Source organism: Zeus faber, assembly GCF_960531495.2.
Source record: "Zeus faber genome assembly, chromosome: 4".
NCBI classification, from domain to species: Eukaryota; Metazoa; Chordata; class Actinopteri; order Zeiformes; family Zeidae; genus Zeus; species Zeus faber.
Window position 1 is genome coordinate 11,044,281 of NC_137191.1, and position 10,712 is coordinate 11,054,992.

The following is a 10,712-nucleotide window of genomic DNA, read 5'->3' on the forward strand; positions in this document are numbered from 1 at the left end:
TACGGCCCTCCAACGGTGTTGCTCCCTGTATTTCCTCTGGAAACCCCCGGTCCCGCTTCCTTCGCACCCAGCACATTAAAAAAAAAAACCCCAAAACAGTGTTTATTCGGCGACGCCGCGCTTCACCGAGTTGCTCCTCTCAGCGTCCGAAAGACGAAACAACGGTGCTGCGTTTCAGGAACGTCGGAACTCCGACCTCGCCCACTGGGGGAAAAGGGGCGCACGAACGGCGTTTACGAGTCGGGGTTTCGCGGCAGATCGCCCGGGCGACGGGTTCACCGGGACAACAGACCCGACGCCCCGTCAACGTACGCGCTTCGGGGGAACGCAGTTCCCCGTGCGCGGGTTGTTCTCACCGAAAACACGTCTAACGTCGATACACGCCACTCTGTAGTTCCTCTGCGTTGCGTTGTGTGAACGTACGTTCTGTGCGTCGCCAAGCAAACGGAAATGTACCGCGCGGCGTCCACGTCTCCCGGACAGAACCCATAGAACGGAACCGGCCGGAACCGCCGTTTCTCCGGTTTTCAATGGGCCGCGACGTCCATCGCTGGAATCCACGCCAGCGCGAGATCTTCGGGGCCGGGGGGGGGGGGTATCGCGATATCTGCCGCGACGCTTACGCTGGTTCCCGAAAGATGGCGGCGCCTCCGGATGAGGCGAGCTTGGAGTCTCGCATCAGTAAGTCAACGCGCAATCACGCCTTAAAAAAAACAGAACAAAAGAAAAACAAACCCAGAATAGGAACCCGTCATTATCTGCATCTGTTTGGGGAGGGTTATATGATATTGATCCGTGACGAGTATCCACCAAAACCAAGACAGCCGTCGCGAGAGCGGGTATATCTTCCGAGAAGGAAGATGATCAACCTCAGTGCCACTGACACCAGCGCATATTAAAATATATCCACGCACATGATATATACTTATAATGAATGAATATCACCGGACTATTATAAGTGTAAACCCGCCGACAATCATTACATGTATTTCGTGTTAACATACATGTTTGTGTTTATGTGCCATGGCTGTCTACTGGTTGTACACAACTACTGTAAGAAATGTTTTCAAAACTGAACCAATAACACATTATTATTTTTTTTTTTTGCAGCTGTTTGCTATGAAGCTAGCTCTGCTTCCTTGGTTACAAGGTTCAGTGTTTGAAATTGGTGGTATTTTGTGGCACCGTTTCTCCACGAGCAATATTTTACCACAGCTCCGCCTCTAATTTGAGAGGTTATAGTCATTTTTCTTTGTGTGAGGGTGAAGTGTTGCGTCGTGCATACCTGTACCCAAAGGATGTGCAATTAGATCGAATCAGGATACCATTCTGGCTTTGTTAAGCGGCACCGTTTCATTACTGCAACAGTACATTTAAACGTCGATACAACCTATAAACCCTAATGAGTGCCCTTTTCTAGTATAGTAGTAGTAATAGTAGTAGTATTAGTAACATATCATCACTGAACAGACGAGAAACACTTGAGTGCAGTAGAAATACTTTGTATTGATGTGCCATGTTTCACAAAGCTTCATTGTTCCACAGACAAGGCTACCAACCCATTGAATAAAGAACATGACTGGGTCAGTATCAAAGCCTTTTGGGAACAACTCAACAATGAGCCAGATGGGTAAGACTAAATCCTGTTTTTTTTTTTGTTGTTTTTGTGTTTTCTTCCTAGAATAGCTTGTCTTTGTGAACAACCTCATTTATTTTACACCGGCTCTTACCCTATGTTGAATCACAAATAGCTTAAACTGATTCCAAGACTTTTTATCATGATTAGTCCCCAGTTGGCGACCAGGCTCCTGGCCCACAAAGTCCAGTCACCTCAGGAGTGGGAGGCATTGCAAGCACTGATGGTAAGATGACGTCCAGAATGCATTTTGTTTACAGGCTTTCACTTCCAGGGGCTGGGACCTTAACTCGACCCAACCCTGTCATTCACTGCATTTGTGTGTAGTGATTTTTATTTTATTTTTGTTATTGCATTCCCTGCGTTCCTCTATTTATACTGCCCTCTTTTCGAGTTGCTCAGACACTTGTGCTTTCATTAGCATAACCTTCTGCTGAGTGGCTGATTATTTCTATTAACAACAATTGTCGGTGCATTTGTGTTCTCAGGTCCTTGAGATGTGCATGAAGAACTGTGGAAAGCGGTTTCACACCGAAGTGGGAAAGTTCCGATTTCTCAATGAGCTCATCAAAGTGGTCTCTCCAAAGGTAATCGACTGGGAGCACCCCTTTGTTTTTTGTTTTAGTTATGTGGTGTATATGTCACAATAGGCTTGGGTGATGGTGCAAAATTTTCGGTCCTCCCCAGCGATCGGCGATATACGATTTTATCAGGGGGTGTGTGTGGTGGGGTTTGCGTGCGCATAGAACATGGTGTTATTTGGCAAATGTGCTCTGCCCGTTCCAGAAGTGCATGATTTATTATTTACAAGTAAAGTATTTCCACAAAAACATCCAGTTTTTACTCAATTAAGTCCCATAGCAACGGAAAGCAACAAGGAGACATGCATCCCGACATTGGGGATTCATAGGATTTTTGGTACAGCACAGAGTAAGGACTTGGACAGTCCCTTAACTCAGTTGTGTTTAAAAAAATTTGTTTCATACATGTAGGAAACAAACCAAAATTTATAGATCTAAAAAAGAAATGACAGGCATGGGAGCTGGTACGTACCACTGTCTGGGGGAGAAACAAAAAAAACTCCACTCCAGTTCTCTGAGTTAGGTTTACGTTTCTTATTTTCCATACAAGTAAGAAAGTAAGGAAACAAAATAAATTGAGCCTCCGCCCCCCTCTCTCGCTCTCTCTCTCTCTCTCTCTCTCGTTCTCCACTCCAGTTTCACAACACGGTAAACTGCACTTACACCGTTTCAGTTCTCTGAATTTTCCCGGCGGATTAAAAAAAAAACCAAAACGTCTTGTCATCAATGTCAATTGCGATCGATGGAGTCGATTGCCGATAGACAATTTAACCGTAAATCGGCCCAAGCCTATGTCACAGTATCAGGCTTAGGCTTTTTGCAAGTTTACTGAAATATGTTGACCAACATGAAGTCACAGAAGGCGATTTCTCAAAATGAACCTATAAACCTGTCTCCTGTTTTAAGTTGGTCCCACTTTCCTTGTGACGTTGACACTTTTCTCCTCTCCACTCCTCTGTAAGTACTTGGGCTCTCGCGCTCCAGAGCCTGTGAAGAAGAAGGTTCTAGAAATGATGTACAGCTGGACTGAGGGGCTGCCAGATGAAACCAAGATAGCAGACGCATATCAAATGCTGAAAAAACAGGGTGAGCCTTCAATTTAGAGAAAATAGTGTGAACTTTTTCTTTTATTTATTTATTTTTAATAAATATAATGGCAGTATTACACTCTCTGTTAACACCTTACTGCGAAACCACTCGTTATATCATGGATATAAGTTAAACTAACTGAGTAGCAATGAAAAGAAATGGAATTTCTAGAGCGTGCACTCTGTCAGTGACAGTTAATCAGTAGATTTATTTAGTTCTATCAGCACTTTGGTGACAGATGTGCATCATGTCTGTCGCTCTACTTTGTGAATGCTATTTTTCTATGCAGTTTGATAGAGATGATGCTGTAGAAATGCGTATATGACTGTATTTCTGTCGTCGGTGAAATCCAGTTAACTACATTTTAGTAACCAAATGGTGTTAATCGCACTTGGTCTTTTAATAACCTTTTTGTTTCATGAAATTTTAATTATTACGGGTAAGGGCTAATACAACAGACACAGACATCAACACAACAACACATGTACTTATTGAGTAACGTTAGAGAACGCTTCTATTTTAACCAATTAAAGCGGCTACGTCACTCATACCGCACCGGCTCTCCGCAGCCGATCTCTATTTCCATCGTGTCTGTTGTGTGTGTGTGAGCTGCATAATCTTGTTTATTTTTTATTTAGGATGCATGGATAACAGAAAATGTTTGCTCATTCAGAATTCTGAGGTATTTACTGATAACTATCCAAGTCTCTTATTGCGCGTTCCTAAACTGTTTACTTCTGAGCAAAACATTGGCCCTGATTCCCCTGTATTATTGGGTGTAGATCTATAAATGAAATTGGGCCACTGCTGACCCACTGTTTATTGTCAGTGCAAGTGCATCAGAGTCCGTGTTATTTTCCAGGTATTGTCAAACAGGACCCTGTACTTCCTAAAGACAAGCCCCTCCCACCTCCTGCACCCAGAGCCAAGAACGCACTTTTTGAAGATGAGGAGAAATCCAAGGTATAGCCATGAAGAACAGAGAGGACTTGCATATCATATCATATCATACTTGATTAGTCCTAATATGACTTACACATCTGGTGCTTTTTTCAAACCTACTGGGAGGTTCATTGTTTGCCTCGTTTCCCTTCCTTGTCTCTTTTTCTGTCTTTCCTCCTCTTCTCTTCTGCGTCTTCCTGTTTGTGTAGATGCTGTCTCGCCTGTTGAACAGCACCCAACCCGAAGATCTAAGAGCAGCAAACAAGCTCATTAAGGAAATGGTGCAGGAGGTGAGTCACGCTCATTGTTCGTCAAGTACCCAGGATGTATGTTTGGACACATGTGCATGAACATTGTGTAAATAACCACCAATCACACACAATGCTTATTACTAGTTTTAATGTTTCCCATATAAGACATTTTTTATCTGGCAACATTTGCTATTGCCTTTATGAATGAGGTTTCACAAACAATTATTAAGGCAATGCACTCTTCTAGCATTACAATAATTATTTTCAGTATATATGTAATAATTGTAATTGATCAAATCACTATCTTCGTTGGTGTTACGTTCCAGAACTCCCCCAACACTATAAATTAAACTTCAGTCCTAATATAAAGTATTTAACATATTCAATGGTTTGTTTTTAGGTTGTATAATCTTGCTTTAAATTCTTAATTATCAGAGAATTTGTCACATTGAAAACTTAAAAAAAAAAAAAAAAGTGTTGTGATGTGACAGAATATAGTGTTGTTAAACAGTCAAGAAATCATCAATATACTTCTCAAATACCTCATACACATCTAATTTTACTCAAATCAATGTATGTCAGAAGTATGTACAGTATGTTCTAGTTGAATTTGTTGTGGTCCTAAAAGAAGAAAACCAAAGTCTTTTAAATTCTGTAAGAAAAGAAATGTTATACTGTCTATTGTGAAATCACTGTGGTTTTTGTTTCCTGTGTCGAGGACCAAAAACGTATTGAGAAGGTGTCAAAGCGGGTGAACGCCATCCAGGAAGTAAAGGAGAGTGTGAGCCTGCTGAGCCAGCTGCTGGAGGGCTACAGCGCAGAGAGCTGCTCCCAGAGCAACCAGGAGCTGATTAAGGTGGGAGAAGCTCAGTAGAGCACAGCCCGAACCCATGGAACCCTGCCAGGGGCGGAGTGCACTGTGCAAAGTTGCATTTGTTTTGATAATGCCTACGCACAGTAACTAGTTTGAGGTGTGCGTGCGTGCGTGCGTGCGTGACCACCATTTGACATGTTTGTCTTTACAGGATCTCTATCACCGCTGTGAAAAAATGAGGCCCACACTGTTTCGACTTGCCAGTGATACTGAGGACAACGATGAAGCCCTAGGTAAATGACGGGCATTTAAAAATAATTTGTATATGTATAAATGTACACTCTTAGTTATTATCTATATGTGGGCAGTAAGTATGAACAATAGATACAGCTGAATCACTTGCAGTCTACAACACTTAGTAGTTATAGTGAAGACAGGAGAGCGTGTTGAAAAAACAGGCGGACCAAGCTGAGAAGAAAGTAAAACCAACCCTGTCATTTAATTTGCTTGATTCCAACTTTTTTATCCCCAAAGAGCATGTGAATGTGCTGCCAATCTGGCCCATGACAGAATTAGTTTGACACCCCTGCCTTAGGACAACGCCAGGCTGCGTCACGTCACGAGACTCCACCACAACCACTGTGAGTTTGAACTCAGTGGCTCTGCCGTTCAGAGGACCAGAGGATGTTCTCGAGTCCAACAAAGGACCTGAGCAGGTTTTGGGGCCTCTTAGCTGCGTCTAAGCTTGATGTGGTTATTCTACTCTGGTTGAACCTCGGTGTGTTTTTTTTTCCTGTGCACAGCTGACATCCTGCAGGCCAACGACAGCCTGACGCAGGTCATCAACCTGTATAGACAACTGGTGAAGGGAGAGGAGGTGAATGGAGACGCCACGCCCTCGCTCGCAGGTGTGCGTCGGTGCATGTTTTTGTCAGTGTTTGGATGAGCTCTATTTATATCATGTGTTATTTCAACTTTAAACTGTTTGTGTCGCTCTGCAACAGGCGGCGGCAGAACTGCACTGCTAGACCTAAAGGGACTCGACACGTCAACCAACGCCTCGTTCTCCCACCTCGCCAGCTCTCAGGATTTGGGTGTCAGCCTCTTGGATGACGAGCTAATGTCACTTGGTGAGTGCAGTCGAAAGTCACGTGTACCACACATTTTTATAGCGGAGTTTCGAGAGAAATTCTTTTTTTTTTTTTTCTTTTTTTTTCGGGCGGATCTAAGCCTGGCTGCGATGTTATATAAGCACGTGGTGCAAACGGAATTGCTATTTTGGGTGCATGTCAAGTGCTTTTTATTGACAGAAGATGCTGCTTGTTTGCTTCCCTCACTATTTCACGCCAGACCATCCAGGACACTGCTGTACGGAAGTCCGTGGAGGCCACGCAATATTATTTTGGGTTCCCTTATCTCGAGATCACTTCTTATTTATCTTGTGATCATGAGATAACACATGGGCTTCTCCGCCGCCACTGCCAGGCATTGTCGGCCACCGAGTGTGAGGTCATTGAACCCCTCCCTCCCCACTCCGGAAGGAACGGCATGTGGGTACCCGGAGGCGTGCGCCGTGCGGCCCCCGAGCCTGCGCTGTTGTTTCATGGTTCCGGTTCGCGGGGGATGCCCCGCTCTACCAGAGTGACCCGGCGGCTTCTCCCTGCCACATCGCCCGTCTGACCGGCGGAGACGGCGCGTCATGCCGCTTGGGATCGCACGGCATGCGCCTCCGGGTGCCCACACTCTCCTGCCCTTCCTCGGGAGCGAGGGGGAGGGGGGCTCAATGACCCCACGCGGCCGCTGGCAAAGCCCAGCGTTCAACAGAGTCAAAAAGCTGTCTTCAGTGTGAAACATCTCACTGATACATCCGTCTTGATTATTTCCTTTCGATTGCCAGGAACGCTCATCATTTATCCTGTTTTGTGTGCTGACTTTTTTTTTTCTTTCTTTTCTCAAAGGATTAAATGAAGTCATGTCAAACTCCAACGCTAGCCCTCAGTTAGGAGACTGGAATGCTTTTCAGGTAAGAATAAAATGGAAACCTCTATGTATTTGTATTTTACACCATTTCCCCATTCTACCATATTTATACACACACACACACACACACACACACACACACACACACACACACACACACACACACACACACACACACATTAACCCTGCGCTGGGCGTGTAGTCCTCTGACAGCGTGGAGTCGCCGGTCCCAGTTGGCCCTGCTGCTGTTTTACTACCAGCCATAGCTCTGGCCCCCAAGCCTCCACCAACAGGGGGCCCCGCTGCTCCACCCAAAGCCCTGGATGAGCTGGACGTGTTGGGCAAGACCCTGCTCCAGCAGTCCCTTCCCCCAGAGGCACAGCAGGTCAAATGGTATGAAAGTTGGACTATCAAAATTTGCAGTGACCAATGTTGATTAGTCTGTGGGCTACATCATAATTGATTATTATCACAGAGCTCCTTAATCAACCACCAGTTCTGTTAAGAGATGTCTACCTTCTGTCCTCCTACGTCTACCTTTCCTCTATTGTAAGATTTCTTTCTGCTGATCATTTCTCTCTATCACTTACACACACACACACACACACACACACACACACACACACAGGGACAAGTTGCAAAATCAATCAAGACCGACCTTACGAGACCTTCAGACCAAGTCTAGCATCGCCTCCGGCCCCGCTCCCACCTCCACCACCACCGCCCAAACCCTGTGCCTCGGTCCCTGCGTCAGCTCCTCCGCCCTCTCTTCGGAGCAGCCTGTTCCTCCGAATCCCAGCCTCGTACCCACGGCAGAACCTCAGAACGGCATCTCTCTGGCCGATGTGACCGTGCCCCTGGAAGCTGTGAAACCTAGTGAGTCCGAGCGATGAGAAGGCTTTGATTTCTCCTTTTTGTGAGGATTGATGACGAGGGGAAAGCAGGAAGGTGGACATGGGTGAATATGAAATAAAGCACTCTTACAAACTGTTTACATTTCCCGCGTGTCACGTTTACGTTTTCTGCCTCTCTCTCTCTCTCTCTCTCTTCCCCTGTGCTTTTTCAGGTAGCTTGTTACCTGTGACTGTATTTGACAAGCACAGTTTCCGGGTGCTGTTCCACTTTGCGCGGGACTGTCCACCATCACGGCCTGATGTGTTGGTTGTGATCATCTCCATGTTGTCCTCCGCCCCCGTTCCCGTTACCAATATCAGATTCCAGTCGGCTGTTCCCAAGGTAGGCTGAATGTTGCCCCACGTGTCATTAAAGACCACCGCCGCTGTTTTTAGCATTTTACCCCCATCTCTCCACACACGTTCTTGCGTCTTTGCAGCTGAGTGGCTACTGTATTTTGAAGTCTGTTGAGCGAGTTGGCTTTCTAGCAATAAGACACTTCAAAAGAAGGAGCTATTCTACCAGTAACCTCATGAGTTCACCAGGTGATGAAGGTGAAGCTGCAGCCTCCCTCCGGCACCGAGCTCCCAGCCTTCAACCCCGTCCTGCCTCCGGCCGCCATCACGCAGATCTTACTGCTGGCCAATCCCCAAAAGGTATTCAAACACGTCGTTACCTTCCGTTGATTCTGGCTCCGTTCAGGGACGCGGGCGTTAACGGTATGAATAATTTAAGAAACAAAACCTCTCTATCGTTGGATCAACCGTTTACAAATCCTCTTGCCTTTTCGAGGTTTCACTACTCAAAACCTTGAACGAGCGTGTCAATTGCGTGTTTTCCCCCAGACGCCCCGTCCAAAAGTTCACTATGTGCCGTAATAACGCGCCTTGCGTTTCAGGAGAAGGTGCGGCTGCGTTACAAGCTGACGTTCAACCTGGGAGACAAATCGTACGACGAGTCTGGCGATGTCGAGCAGTTCCCCCCTCCGGACGGCTGGGGGAGCCTCTAGTCAAGGGACTTGTTTTCCCCCGTCGCCCGGTCGCTGCTTCCCTCAGACGTCTCACAATCACTGGCCAAGTCAAGACCAACCATTCGCTTACTTTTCGATGGTTAGAAAATTGGTTTTGGACAATACGGCGATTGAAGATCATTTTTTTTGGAAGTGGCTTCTAACTTGTGCCTTTTTTCCACCGCCCTTCCCTTTATATTCATTCATCTCTATGTTCCCTGTTTTGTGTCTGTCCTCCTAAAATCCCAGTGCAATTAAACTGGTGCATTGCAGTCTGATCCCAAACTGAATGAGTGCATACATTTTCCAGAGCAGCAATTCCCCCCCCGTGCATTGTTGCCCTCTGGTGTCCCTGCAGGGGATCTCATGTAACGAACCAGCTTTTTGTTTATTTATAAACAACCCAAACTTGAGCTGCATAGCTAAATCTGGCACTCTTGGCACCACAATGCCCTAATTTTAGAGCGTTGTCAGAAGTTTAATCCGTTTATGAAGAATAGTACCCTCTCCTAAATTAAATGCACTCTAACCAGTGGTGATGTACAGTCAAGTGGCATGTTAAAATGTAAAGCTTTTCCTGTAATCCTCCCCAAATTTAGCATATTTCCTCTTTGTTTCAACAAAAGAGCATAAGAAATAATATATGAACCCACCTCAAGGTACTTGCAAGGACCTCATTCTCATGAGTGGCTGGATTAGCAGACAATGATGGAAGATATTGCCCAATTTAGTTATTTTGTACATGTACAGTGCAATCATTTGTTCATGGTGCCTCATATTTTTTATTTTTGTCCTTTTTTTTCCTTTTTTCCCTTCACATGACCTGTACTTGCACTTCATCCATCAATCTTTTGCACATGGAAACATTCCTCCACATTATCCTTTTTGTATTTGCTCTTTTTTGATTGATTCAAAGTTTTAATGCTGTCCATTTTGATTCTGCCACACGTGCCTGAGCTGACTTTTTTTTCTCTCCTTTGATCATTTAATTTTTACTGTGCATATATTACAAATAATATTCTTATTGCAAATAATTAATTTAGATTCTGGATATACTGGACAGGGTTTACTCTTTATAGTATGAGGTGATGCATCAGAAACAGAACTAGGTTTAGGTCACTGTGTAGGTTGTTATTCAGCCTTACCTTATTCTGTACTGTGATACAGCATACACTACAAAATCTATAATTCCATTAGTGTGGTTGTAATCAACATGGATTAAATGTGTTGGATTAAAAGGCTACCGAATTACATTTTCACCTAAATTAACATAGTTCCGTTAGAATTCTGTTTGTTGCCCAACCCTGCTGTTTCTTCCTTTCTACATTACAATGTCTGTTCCATTAACTGCTCCAACTTTGTAAATGAAGTGTTTATGCAATTATGTACATTTGATTAAAAATAATGCAAAGAGGAAATCAAGAGAATGTAGTGCAAAAATGTATTTAAGGATAATAAAGCTATTCTTTTCTTGAATTCCAAATGACTTGATTCTAGGTTATTAGAAAGAAAAAAT

The 10,712-nt window shown here is 44.5% G+C and overlaps 1 protein-coding gene across 1 annotated transcript; it reads left to right on the top strand.

The window, feature by feature from the left end:
• Positions 1-638: 638 nt before the first annotated feature.
• On the top strand, positions 639-10,672 carry LOC307229749 (ADP-ribosylation factor-binding protein GGA1-like; the record flags this gene model as incomplete). The annotated part of the gene is made up of 17 exons (XM_079999805.1): positions 639-681; positions 1,546-1,630; positions 1,787-1,862; positions 2,125-2,223; positions 3,180-3,303; positions 4,169-4,269; positions 4,458-4,538; positions 5,218-5,355; positions 5,525-5,606; positions 6,117-6,221; positions 6,318-6,443; positions 7,272-7,336; positions 7,496-7,686; positions 7,922-8,169; positions 8,360-8,529; positions 8,733-8,843; positions 9,086-10,672. The coding sequence occupies 17 exons, from the start codon at positions 639-641 to the stop codon at positions 9,194-9,196; spliced, it is 1,956 nt and encodes a 651-aa protein (XP_079855931.1). The 3' UTR covers positions 9,197-10,672.
• Positions 10,673-10,712: the final 40 nt, after the last annotated feature.